Source organism: Bufo bufo, chromosome 1 (genome assembly GCF_905171765.1).
Source record: "Bufo bufo chromosome 1, aBufBuf1.1, whole genome shotgun sequence".
Classification (NCBI taxonomy): domain Eukaryota; kingdom Metazoa; phylum Chordata; class Amphibia; order Anura; family Bufonidae; genus Bufo; species Bufo bufo.
This window is the reverse complement of record NC_053389.1, coordinates 636,915,096-636,929,469: the sequence shown is the minus strand read 5'-3', so window position 1 is coordinate 636,929,469 and position 14,374 is coordinate 636,915,096. Positions and strand designations below refer to the sequence as shown.

Genomic DNA, 14,374 nt, shown 5'->3' with positions numbered 1-14,374 from the left:
TCTTGAGATATTTCTTGGCCCAGTCTTGACGTTTCAGCTTGTGTGTCTTGTTCAGTGGTGGTCGTCTTTCAGCCTTTCTTACCTTGGCCATGTCTCTGAGTATTGCACACCTTGTGCTTTTGGGCACTCCAGTGATGTTGCAGCTCTGAAATATGGCCAAACTGGTGGCAAGTGGCATCTTGGCAGCTGCACGCTTGACTTTTCTCAGTTCATGGGCAGTTATTTTGCGCCTTGGTTTTTCCACACGCTTCTTGCGACCCTGTTGACTATTTTGAATGAAACGCTTGATTGTTCGATGATCACGCTTCAGAAGCTTTGCAATTTTAAGAGTGCTGCATCCCTCTGCAAGATATCTCACTATTTTTGACTTTTCTGAGCCTGTCAAGTCCTTCTTTTGACCCATTTTGCCAAAGGAAAGGAAAGTTGCCTAATAATTATGCACACCTGATATAGGGTGTTGATGTCATTAGACCACACCCCTTCTCATTACAGAGATGCACATCACCTAATATGCTTAATTGGTAGTAGGCTTTCGAGCCTATACAGCTTGGAGTAAGACAACATGCATAAAGAGGATGATGTGGTCAAAATACTCATTTGCCTAATAATTCTGCACACAGTGTATAGCATCATCGCTGGCTAGGGAGCTGGGCAGAGACGGGAAGAAGTGCTGCTGGCAGGCTGCCTGCACAAGATGGCATCATTGTTAGGGTGTAGGACATACGAGTGGGATGGACGAAGCATCGACAGCACAGGGGAGAAGAAAGCTCTGTAATGTGTCCTCCTTATCCTGTGACACTTAGAATCAGAGCTGGCATCACAGCAGGCATCTCCCCATATGCTGCTCTCCTTGTCCCTTCCTTCTGTCCCCTCAGTCAGAGGGCCAGAAGACTGTCTCTTCCCTCTGAGCTCTGTGGAACATGCAGGCAGCTCCTACTTGCATGCAGGCTCCTTGTTTGGATCCTGCATCCCCCTCCTTACTTTACTGTGAACAGGCTGCTGCATAAGTTAGGAGCAGGTAGTCGGGACAGGCAGGAGGAGGATGGAGGCTGCTGAGACTGGAAACTCAATCCTGTCATGGGGAGAGCATTTCCAGACAGCTTCTATGTCCAGCAGCAGCAGTCCTCTTCCTCCTGCCTGTGTTACTGAACCCCCCCCCCTCCTCCTGCTAAGGGGCCCCCTGTTTGAGAACCAAGCTGCTAGCATGCGAGAAGTCCAGATAAAACTGTAAATGATGAGTTTATTTACTGTGTCTATCTATATACACTGCCTGTCCAAAAAAAAAAGTTGCCACCTGGATTTAACTAAGCAAATAGGTATGAGCCTCCTATTGGATAATTACGGCATGGGCGATTATCTTTCAGCTGGCAACAAGTTATTTAACCCCAACTGGTGCAATGAGTTGCTTTTCATTTCTTAAACAACCATGTCGAAAGACACATCTCGTGGTCGTGGAAAAGATGTTAGTCTGTTTGAGAAGGGTCAAATCATTGGCATGCATCAAGCAGAGAAAACATCTAAGGAGATTGCAGAAACTACTAAAATTGGGTTAAGAACTGTCCAACGCTTTATTAAAAACTGGAAGGATAGTGGGGACCCATCGTATTCAAGGAAGAAATGTGGCGAGGAAAAAATCTGGAATGATCGTGATTGGCGTTTGGTGGAATCAAATCGAAGAAAAACAACTGTAGAACTCAGGACTATGTTTAATAGTGAAAGTAAGAGCATTTCCACATGCACAATGCGGAGGGAACTCAAGGGATTGGGACTGAACAGTTGTGTAGCCGTAAAAAAAAACACTAATCAATGAGGCAAACCAGAAAAAAATAACTTATATTTGCTAGGGAGCATAAAGATTGGACTAGGGAGCAATGGAAGAAGGTCATGTGGTCTGATGAGTCCAGATTTACCCTGTTCCAGAGTAATGGGCACATCAGGGTAAGAAGAGAGGCAGATGAAGTGATGCACCCATCATGCCTAGTGCCTACTGTACAAGCCTGTGGGGGCAGTGCTATGATCTGGGGTTTCTGCAGTTGGTCAGGTCTAGGTTCAGCAACAGTATGTGCTCCAAGACTGAGGTCAGCTAACTACCTGAACATACTGAATGACCAGGTTATTCCATCAATGGATTTGTTCTTCCCTGATGGCACGGGCATATTCCAAGATGACAATGCCAGGATTCATCGGGCTCAAATTGTGAAAGAGTGGTTCAGGGAGCATGAGACATCATTGTCAGACATGGATTGGCCACTACAGAGTCCAAACCTTAACCCCATTGAGAATCTTTGGGATGTGCTGGAGAAGACTTTGTGCAGCAGTCAGACTACCATCATCAATGCAAGATCTTGGTGAAAAATTAATGCAACACTGGATGGAAATAAATCTTGTGACATTGCAGAAGCTTATCAAAACAATGCCACAGCGAATGCGTGCCGTAATCAAAGCTAAAGGCGGTCCAACAAAATATTAGAGTGTGTGACCTTTTTTTTTTGAAAAGGCAGTGTATGATCTATTAGACATTTATGTGATATGTGCTATATGAGATAGATAGATAGATATCAGAGATGGCCTTCATGCACATGACTGCGTCAGATTTACAAAATACGGATATCGTCTGTGTGTGTTATGCATATTTCTCACTCCAACAGAATATCCTATTCCTTCCACAATATGGAACAGAATTAAAACATTCTATAATTTGCAGAATGACCACCCACCTCCGCTACTGCAGAACATCATAATACACACCTCTGTTGCTGCAAAGCCCCATTATACACAACTCAGCTGCTGCAGAACCTCATAATACACCTCAACTGTTGCAGAACCTCATAATACACTCCTCAGCTGCTGCAGAACCTCTTAATACATGCCTCAGCAGCTGAACTGAAACACTTTTGTGTCGCTGAACAGGAGAACAATGTACCACAACTCTAGAGTCTGTTAAATATTCTTGATGGTCTTTTGTTGTCAAGAGCGGATTCTGATTTGCCTTGCTCGCAATCCGACCAGCAGCTGTCTGTGTTAAATGCCATTTTGAATTGAGGAAATGTCAACCTGAAAACACTTTGCTATCTTCTTATAGCCTTCTCCTGCTTTTTGTGCATCAATTATTTTTAATTTTCAGAATATTAGGCAGCTGCTTAGAAGAACCCATGGCTGCTGTTTTGGGGGCAAGATTAGAGGAGTCTGGGTATTTATATCTTTGACATTTGCATCACCTGGCCTTTCCTAATGATGATTGTGAACAAGCTATCACTGCAAGAATAATACCTTTTAAAACTTAACAGGGTTTTGCCACTTTAGCAAAGAGCATTTATTATGCAGAGAAGGTTTCCATGGTTACGACCACCCTGCAGTCCAGCAGCGTGGCTGTGCTTGTACACTATAGAAAAAAGTACCAGTCTATGTCAGCTCCCACGGTCCCTGTAACCAGAGGCGCTGGCATTTTCTTCTTATAGTGTGCAAGCACGACCACCGCTGATGGATTGCAGGGTGGTCATAACCATGGAAACGAGCAGTGTATAATTTGATGGAAAAATGAATCCAGCCAGCAAAGGAGGCAATATGGACAATCACAATACATTAGCAAGTGCCTTGTATTAACTTTACCTACATGATAAATAGATGCGGACAGCACACATATAACATTCATATAACATTCATGAATGGGTCCACATTTGATCAATAAAAAATGCAAACTGAAAATAGATTTGTGTGTATACATATGTACATAGCTCTCAGTCACCGATAGTTGACCGGGGGCGGTCTTAAAGAGCTGTCTCACTTTAGCAAGTACTACAAGAAAATTTAGACAAGCACATTAATAGTCACAGGTGCACATCCATAAAGCTAGTGTGCAGAAAGCAAACAAAAAAAGGTATGGCAGCACAACATCTCACATACAAACAATAAAACTGGGAAATAGGGATTATACTAAATTAAAGTGGTATTATACCTACTATAAATGAAAAAAAAAAATCAAAGCTCTTAGCGCACATATTTGATCAAACGTGTGTCAGGCCCATCTACCAGGCGTCAAGGTGGCTTCTGCAGATGGGTCCCTAACACTAACAGAACTGCCTCTCCTGGGCTTGACTAAGCGTACAATATTTAGGGGCAGTGTAGGAACCAGCTACATATATACTCTGCTCCGAAGCCCCAGGCAGCAAGTGGCATTTATCATGTAGAGAAAGTTAATACAAGGCACTTACTAATGTATTGCGATTGTCCATATTGCCTCCTTTGCTGGCTGGATTCATTTTTACATCACATTATACGCTGCTCGTTTCCATGGTTACAACCACCCTGTAATCCAGCAGTAGCGCTCGTGTTTGCAGGCTATAAGAAAAAATGCCAGCCTCTCTGGTCGCCGGGACCGTGGGAGCTCACGTTGGCTGGTACTTTTTTCTATAGTGTACAAGCACAGCCATGCTGCTGGACTGCAGGGTGGTCGTAACCATGAAAACTTTCTCTGCATATTAAATGCTATTTGCTGAAGTGGCAAAACCCCTTTAACTTTTAATATTTATGTTCTAAAATATATAAATCCAAAGCAACCTCAAAAACTGCAGATGTAATTAAAACAGGATACCCCAAGTAAACTTGCTTTGATAAGCTTGTGGACAAAGGGTCTTGTCTAAGGCCACAAAACAACAGATATCATTGAAAATGATCAGATTACTAAATAGTAAATATTTTTTTCTTCACTGGTTTTACTGAGAAAAATAAACTGTCAGATATAATGCAGAATGTAAAAGTAAATTCCCCATAAAAGGTGCTCTGTCTGGCTCTGTCTTAAAAAGATTAAAATAGACAAATTGCCGGTACCAGATGTTATACACCAGCGTATCATAAGAGAATTAAGTAATGTCATAGCCAGAACCTTATTTCAGATATTTAAGGACTCTATACTGACAGGGAATGTTCCACAGGATTGGCGCATGGCAAATGTGGTGCCAATATTCAAAAAGGGTCCAAAAACAGAGCCTGGAAACTATAGGCCGGTAAGTTTAACATCTGTCATGGGTAAACTGTTTGAAGGTTTCCTAAGAGATGCTATCTTTAAGTATATCAATAAAAATAAGCAAATAACGCCATATCAGCATGGCTTCATGAGGGGTCGGTCACATCAAACTAATTTTATCAGTTTCTATGAGGAGGTAAGTTCAAGACTGGACCGTGGTGAATCAATGAATGTCGTATATCTGGACTTCTCCAAAGCATTTGACAGTGTACCACAAAAAAGGTTAGTATATAAAATTAGAATGCTTGGACTGGGAAAAAAAAAATGTCTGTATGCGGGTAAGTAACTGGCTCAGTGAGGGTGGTTATTAATGGTACACACTCAGATCAGGATTCTTTAAGGTAAGAGCAGTGAGACTATGGAACTCTCTGCCTGAGGAGGTGGTGATGGTGAGTTCACTAAAAGAGTTCAAGAGGGGCCTGGATGTATTTCTGGAGTGTAATATTATTACAGGCTATAGCTACTAGAGAGGGGTCGTTGATCCAGGGAGTTATTCTGATTGGAGTCGGGAAGGAATTTTTCCCCCCTTAAGTGGGGGAAATTGGCTTCTACCTCACAGTTTCTTTTTTTTTTTTGCCTTCCTCTGGATCAACTTGCAGGATAACAGGCCGAACTGGATTTATAAATGTCTTTTTTCGGCCTTATAAACTATGTTACTATGTTACAAAGGGTCTTGTCTGCCAATTTTGACCATTCTGTGGCCATTATAGCTGCAAAATAAACAGGTCTGTAGGTCTGTGAAGAGAGGAGCTCACACACAGGCGTCCGCCTTGCTGAGCAGTCAGGCTCCTCCCCCCGCGTCGGAAGTACATTTCACTACGGCACTGGAGAACTATTAGAGTCTTTTAGGTAACAGTATAAGGGCCTAGCCACCGATAAGTGGGGTTGCCCCTTTTCAGGGCAGGTGCTTTGCTTTTAGGCAGGGATAGCCTTAGGGGCTCAACAGGAAAAGCTTTAAACCGATCCCAACATTTAGGTGGCCTCATCTGGACCGTAATTTTATACAGCATAGTAAATGAACTATGCACTTCATATGATAATCTGATTATTTTCAATGATATCTGTTGTGTTGTAGCCTTAGACAAGACCCTTTGTAACATAGTAACATAGTTTATAAGACCGAAAAAAGACATTTGTAAATCCAGTTCGGCCTGTTATCCTGCAAGTTGATCCAGAGGAAGGAAAAAAAAAAAAAGAAACTGTGAGGTAGAAGCCAATTTCCCCCACTTAAGGGGGGGAAATTCCTTCCTGACTCCAATCAGAATAACTCCCTGGATCAACGACCCCTCTCTAGTAGCTATAGCCTGTAATAATATTACACTCCAGAAATACATCCAGGCCCCTCTTGAACTCTTTTAGTGAACTCACCATCACCACCTCCTCAGGCAGAGAGTTCCATAGTCTCACTGCTCTTACCGTAAAGAATCCTCTTCTATGTTTGTGTACAAACCTTCTTTCCTCCAGACGCATAGGATGTCCCCTTGTCACAGTCACAGACTAGTGATTTGTAAAGTGGCAGGACTATGTTCTCATCACGGGCATCTATGCACCTTTTGATGCAACCCATTATCTTATTGGCCTTGGCAGCAGCTGCCTGATACTTGTTTCTACAGCTTAGTTTGCTGTTCAATAAATTCCCTAGGTCCTTTTCCATGTCAGTGTTACACAGTGTTTTACCATTTAGTATGTACAGGTGACTTGCATTATTCCTTCCCATGTGCATAACCTTACATTTGTCAGTGTTAAACATCATCTGCCACTTCTCTGCCCAAGCCTCCAATCTATCCAGATCCCTCTGTAGCAGTATACTGTCCTTTTCCGTGTTAATTACTTTACACAGTTTAGTGTCATCAGCAAAAATTTATATTTTACTGTGCAAGCCTTCTACAAGATCATTAATAAATAAATATATTAAAAAGAATAGGGCCCAATACTGACCCCTGAGGTACTCCAATAGTGACATTAATAACCACCCTCTGTTTTCTATCACTGAGCCAGTTACTTACCCCCATACAGACATTTTCTCCCAGTCCAAGCATTTTCATTTTATATACTAACCTTTCATCCGGTACAGTGTCAAATGCTTTGGAGAAATCCTAATATACGACATCCATTGATTCGCCGCTGTCAAGTCTTGAAGTTATCTCCTCATAGAAACTGATTAAATTAGTTTGACATGACCGATCCCTCATGAAGCCATGCTGATATGGCGTTATTTTCTTATTTTCATTGAGGTACTCCAAGATAGCTTCTCTTAGAAAACCTTCAAACAGTTTACCCACTACAGATGTTAAACTTACCGGCCTATAGTTTCCAGGCTCTGTTTTTGGACCCTTTTTGAATATTGCCACCACATTTGCTATGCGCCAATCCTGTGGAACACTTCCTGTCAGTATAGAGTCCTTAAATATCCGAAATAAGGTTCTGGCTATGACATTACTTAATTCTCTTAGGATACGCTGGTGTATGCCATCTGGTCCTGGCGATTTGTCTATTTTAATCTTTTTAAGACGCCGCTGTACTTCTTCCTGGGTCAGACAGGGCACTTTTAATGGGGAATTTACTTTTACATTCTGCATTTCATCTGACAGTTTATATTTTTCAGTGAATACAGTGGAGAGAAAAAATAGTTAATAGCTTTGCTTTTTCCTCATTGCTCTCTGTAACTCCCCCCTCATCACTCTGTAGAGGGCCGACACCTTCAGATTTATTCTTTTTACCATTTATATAATTGAAGAACATTTTAGAGTTAGTTTTGTTCTCTTTGGTAATTAATCTCTTGGTCTCTAATTTGGCTGCTTTTATTTGTTTTTTACATATTCTATTTTTTTCCTTATAGTTTTCCAGTGCTTCCTCGCTACCCTCCTGTTTTAGTGATTTAAATGCTTTCTTTTTGTCATTTATTGCTTTCTTTACAGTTCTATTTATCCACATTGTTTTTTCTTGTTCCTTAACCTTTTATTTCCATAAGGTATGTACCTCTCACAATTAGATTTTAGGATGCTTTTAAAAATATCCCATTTTGTGGCTGTATTTTTATTTTTGAGGACTTTTTCCCAGTTAGTTAGGCCTATGGCTTCTCTTAGTTGGCTAAATTTAGAAGTTTGGATATTTTTTGAAGCTTGGTATTTTTGTTCCTCCGTGAAGAAACACTCTTTTGAATGACAATTGGAAGGTTATTACTTTATGGTCACTATTTCCCAGGTGTCCCCCAACCTGCACATCTGTTCTGTCAGGTCTATTGGTTAAGGCCTCATGCACACGACCATTGTTGTGTTCCGTTCCGCAAAAAGGGGTTCCGTTGTTCTGTGATCCGTTTTTGTTTCCGTGTGTCTTCCTTTAAAAAAAAAGTCTAAGACAGGTTTGCCATGCAAATGATAGGAATAAAACGGACGCGGAAACGCGGATGACAATCTTGTGTGCCTCCGCGTTTTTTAGCGGTCTCATTGACTTAAATGGGTCCGTGAACCGTTTTCCGCGGACAAGAATAGGACAGGTTATATTTTTTTGACGGACTGGAACCACGGATTACGGACGCAGATGGCAAACGGTGCACTATCCGCATTTTCAACGGCTCCATAGAAATGAATGGGTCCGCATCTGAAACGCTAAAATCGGCGGAACGGACGCGGAGACAAACAACGGTCGTGTGCATGAGGCCTAATACTAAGTCTAGTATGGACGTCCCTCTAGTTGGGCCCTGAACCAGTTGGGAAAGGTAATTGTCTTTGGTCATTGCCAAGAACCTGTTTCCTTTATGAGATATACAAGTTCTTCTAAAAAAATTAGCATATTGTGATAAAGTTCATTATTTTCTGTAATGTACTGATAAACATTAGACTTTCATATATTTTAGATTCATTAAACACAACTGAAGTAGTTCAAGCCTTTTCTTGTTTTAATATTGATGATTTTGGCATACAGCTCATGAAAACCCCAAATTCCTATCTCAAAAAATTAGCATATTTCATCCGACCAATAAAAGAAAAGTGTTTTTAATACAAAAAAAGTCAACCTTCAAATAATTAAGTTCAGTTATGCACTCAATACTTGGTCGGGAATCCTTTTGCAGAAATGACTGCTTCAATGCGGAGTGGCATGGAGGCAATCAGCCTGTGGCACTGCTGAGGTGTAGGCCCAGGATGCTTCGAAAGCGGCCTTAAGCTCATCCAGAGTGTTGGGTCTTGCGTCTCTCAACTTTCTCTTCCCAATATCCCACAGATTCTCTATGGGGTTCAGGTCAGGAGAGTTGGCAGGCCAATTGAGCACAGTAATACCATGGTCAGTAAACCATTTACCAGTGGTTTTGGCACTGTGAGCAGGTGCCAGGTCGTGCTGAAAAATGAAATCTTCATCTCCATAAAGCTTTTCAGCAGATGGAAGCATGGAAGTGCTCCAAAATCTCCTGATAGCTAGCTGCATTGACCCTGCCCTTGATAAAACACAGTGGACCAACACCAGCAGCTGACATGGCACCCCAGACCATCACTGACTGTGGGTACTTGACACTGGACTTCAGGCATTTTGGCATTTCCCTCTCCCCAGTCTTCCTCCAGACTCTGGCACCTTGATTTCCGAATGACATGCAAAATTTGCTTTCATCCGAAAAAAGTACTTTGGACCACTGAGCAACAGTCCAGTGCTGCTTCTCTGTAGCCCAGGTCAGGCGCTTCTGCCGCTGTTTCTGGTTCAAAAGTGGCTTGACCTGGGGAATGCGGCACCTGTAGCCCATTTCCTGAACACGCCTGTACACGGTGGCTCTGGATGTTTCTACTCCAGACTCAGTCCACTGCTTCCGCAGGTCCCCCAAGGTCTGGAATCGGTCCTTCTCCACAATCTTCCTCAGGGTCCGGTCACCTCTTCTCGTTGTGCAGCGTTTTCTGCCACACTTTTTCCTTCCCACAGACTTCCCACTGAGGTGCCTTGATACAGCACTCTGGGAACAGCCTATTCGTTCAGAAATTTCTTTCTGTGTCTTACCCTCTTGCTTGAGGGTGTCAATGATGGCCTTCTGGACAGCAGTCAGGTCGGCAGCCTTACCCATGATTGCGGTTTTGAGTAATGAACCAGGCTGGGAGTTTTTAAAAGCCTTAAGGAATCTTTTGCAGGTGTTTAGAGTTAATTAGTTGATTCAGATGATTAGGTTAATAGCTCGTTTAGAGAACCTTTTCATGATATGCTAATTTTTTGAGATAGGAATTTTGGGTTTTCATGAGCTGTATGCCAAAATCATCAATATTAAAACAAGAAAAGGCTTGAACTACTTCAGTTGTGTGTAATGAATCTAAAATATATGAAAGTCTAATGTTTATCAGTACATTACAGAAAATAATGAACTTTATCACAATATGCTAATCTTTTGAGAAGAACCTGTATAGGTGTTAATTTTTCAGTATAAGAAACATAATATCTTTATTTTCTGGGTCACTACGATTACAGCGATACCAAATAGTTTACTACCAAACAGTTTTACTACTTTTTTTGCAATAAAACCCCCTTTTTTTTTTTTAAAAGAAAAAAATGTTTTTGCATTGCCGTGTCCCAAGACCCATAACTTTTTTATTTTTCTTTCTATGGAGTGGTGTGAGGGCTTGATTTTTGCGGGACGACTTGTATTTTTCATTGGTATCATTTTGGAGTAAATGGCGCTTTTTGATCACTTGTTATAAAAAAAAAATTCGATGGCAACTAAGAATAAATTTGCAATTCTGTCTTCTGACTTTATTTCAGCGGTTTAAAAACCTTCAGTTACAGGAAATGTAGTATAGTTACGCGTTTCAGACAACCTATTTTGGGTCCTTCATCATGACTGGGCCGTCGTAAAAAAGCGTCAGCCCAGCCTAAGGCCCCATAGTGACCGCCGTAAAAAGGCATATGGGTGGTCACTAAGGGGTTAAGGTCTGAGACCTCAACGGGTTCCCGTATTTTTGCAACATACTACCTTCCTTTTTTCACAGTAAGATTGTACAAAACCAAAAAATAATACAGTGATATTGTTTAACCCCTTCCCAACAGCCGCCGTGCGTGTACAGTGCAGCTGAAAGGGACTTCCCAACAGTACCCCACAATAGCAGCACTGAAAATGTCACCTAATCCTGCAAAAAAATGACCCCTACACAGGAGGACTGGCAGAAAAATATGGCAAAATGGCAACAACAAAAACTGCATTTAAAAAAAAAAATGCTTTTGTTGTGTAAGATTGCAAACAAAAAATAAAAAATAGACATATTAGGTATTGCTGGCGTCCATAATGACCTGCTATATAAAAATATCAAATGGTTTACCCTGTCAGATGAATGCTGTAAAAAAATAATTCTAAATTGTGTCAATTTTTGGTGTCACCTTGCCTTTTACAAAAAGCGTAATAACAAAATCAAAAAGTACTATGTGCCCCAAAATGATACCAATGAAAAATGTGAAATCTGCAAAAAAAGTGAAATTTTTAAACTTCGCCTCCATTTTCCTTCAATTCTTGTCATATATGTAAAGAGTAGTGATAAACAAGCATGCTTGGCCAAATACCTGTTCAGCTCGAGCATCGCTACGGCAGAATAATTTGGGTGCTTGAATACAATTTAATACAATGGAAGTCAATGGGAGACAACCAGGCACCCCCTGCTTGGAAGACATTAGGGTGTCTGGTTCATAAAAAAAGGTTAGAAATTGATGGAAGCCCCATCAAAATGGTTTGGCAACAGCATTAAGAGTATAGCTGGATGCATCTTAGACTCCTATTAAGTACAACATACAATAAACAACCACGCAAAGGCTATATGCCAAAAGCCAGGTATGTACAAGCCATCCATCTATCTATCCATGAGACAGATAACAGTCAGCATACCTTACAATGGCAGCCTTGTGCACTATGAGATATTCCAAACCAGCTCTCATCTGACTGAGAACCAATAAACCTCAAAGTTATTTGGCATCTGTTGGATGGCTTGGGTGGACCTGCACACCTAGATCAATATCATTAGGGCGACAAAAAGTTTTCCAATTGTCCTAACATAATATTCAATAACCTTTCTATACAGTTTTGTCATGTAAAAACTCATGCAAATGAGCCGAATCTGCAAATGAGCAGAATCTGCCTTGTTTTTCAGCTGTCATAAGACTATGAAAACCAATAGATGGCGCTATGGAGTTATGAACAGTGACCTCTATTGGTTTTACAGTCTTATGACAAGTCTAATATTCTTGTCAGAAGACTATGAAACCAATAGAGGGCGCTGTTCATAACTCAATAGCGCCCTCTATTGATTTCATAGTCTTCTGACAAGAATATTAGACTGATTCTTATGACAAGCTTTTTAGCCTTTTGCATGGAAAATTCGCGATTAGAATATTTGCGATCTACACTAGGATAATATGTGACACTGGAAAAACTGGGTAATAACTCGCGATCTACACTGAGTTATTACCCAGCTTTTCCAGTGTCAGATATTATCACTGACTTACTACATAATTATTACATGATATTCGCTATATTGCTATATATTCTTTTTTTTTTATATTATAAATATTCTAAAAAATAATATTATGTAATAATTATGTTGTAAGTCAATGATAATATCTGACACTGGAAAAGCTGGGTAATAACTCAGTGTAGATCGCAAGTTATTACCCAGCTTTCCCAGTGTCAGATAGCGAATATTCTAATCGCAAATTCTCCATGCAAAAGGCTACACTAATAAGCTTGTCATAAGAATCAGTCTAATATTCTTGTCAGAAAACTATGAAACCAATAGAGGGCACTACTGAGTTATGAACAGCGCCCCTATTGGTTTCATAGTCTTCTGACAAGAATATTAGACTTGTCATAAGACTGTAAAACCGATAGAGGGCGCTATTCATAACTCCATAGTGCCATCTATTGGTTTTCATAGTCTTAACAAAGCTGAAAAACAAGGCAGATTCTGCTCATTTGCATGTCTTTCCCATATGTCCATGTTTACGCAAATGAGTTTTTACATGACAAAACTGTATAGAAAGGTTATTGAATATTATGTTAGGACAATTGGAAAACTTTTTGTCGCCCTAATGATATTGATCTAGGTGCGCAGGTCCACCCAAGCCATCCAACAGCTGCCAAACAACTTGGAGGTTTATTGGTTCTCAGTCAGATGAGAGCTGGTTTGGAATATCTCATAGTGCACAGGGCTGCCATTGTAAGGTATGCTGATTAAGCCTGTTATCTGTCTCATGGATAGATTGATGGCTTGCACATACCTGGCTTTAGGCATACAGCTTTTGTGTGGTTGTCTATTGTATGCCGTACAGAATAGGAGTCCAAGACATATCCAGCTATCCTCTTAATGCCGTTTCCAAACCATTTTGATGGGGTTTCCATCAATTTCTAACCTTTTATTGTAAAACAGACACCCTCTTCTCTTTCGAGCACGATCGAGCACACGAATATAGCAATGTGTTCAGGCTGAATACTTTGGTGCTCCCTCATCACTAGTAAAGAGTTAACAATGCTTGTAAAATCAATTTTGAATAACTGGGTGGTTTCTACTACATAAGCCCCACAAAGTGACTTTAAACCTGAATTTGTCCTTACAAAATCTCACGGCTTGGATAAGTAAAAGCATTCCAAAGTTATTACCACATAAAGTGACACGTGTCAGAGATGCAAAAAATGACTGTTTCCTGAAGTGGTTAAACGTTAACTTTATGACATTTGGAGATAATTTCATCTTCAGCTTGCTTAACTGTTAAAAGTACCAATAATTTTGACCAGAGATGCCCAAACTTTTACATGCCACTGTAGATATGTTTAGAAAGGTCTTCCTACTCCCTATATAGCAGTTATGGATGGTTCCCTTTAAGGTGTTCAATCCATTCCTAAGAAACCACTTACTGAGACCGATTTCAGAAAGAATGCTTGTACCTGTGGAAGACTCTCTTGGCGTGCTTCGTAACTCTAGGTATTTTACACCATCTGCAGCAAATTCTTTAATAACATCCTTGGTAACCTACATCATAAAATACGTACAGTTAAAATCAGGACATCTTCATTTTAAAAGGGCATCTGTCAGCAGATTTGTACCTATAAAACTGGCTGATCGGTTACATGTGCTCTTGACAGCTGAAGACATCTGTGTTGGTCCCATGCTCATATGTGTCCACATTGTTGAGAATAATTATGTTTTACTATATGCAAATGAGCCTCAAGGAGCAAAGGGGGCGTTGCCATTACACCTAGAGGCTCTTCTCTCTCTGCAACTGCTGCACCCTCTGCACTTTGACAGGGCCAGGCAGTGAAATCGTCATCATGCCTGGCCCTGACTTCTCCAAAAGTCAATCAAAGTGAAGAGGGCTGTTCACCGCCAAACCCCATTGACTGTA

The 14,374-nt window shown here is 40.8% G+C and overlaps 1 protein-coding gene across 1 annotated transcript in view; it reads right to left on the bottom strand.

Moving 5' to 3' along the window:
• Positions 1-14,374, bottom strand: part of ADAL (adenosine deaminase like) — a 52,323-nt gene that overhangs the window by 28,304 nt on the left and 9,645 nt on the right. The window contains exon 4 of the mRNA XM_040415767.1: positions 13,917-14,001. Within this exon, the coding sequence (XP_040271701.1) occupies positions 13,917-14,001 (85 nt within the window). The remainder of the gene's footprint in view (positions 1-13,916; positions 14,002-14,374) is intronic.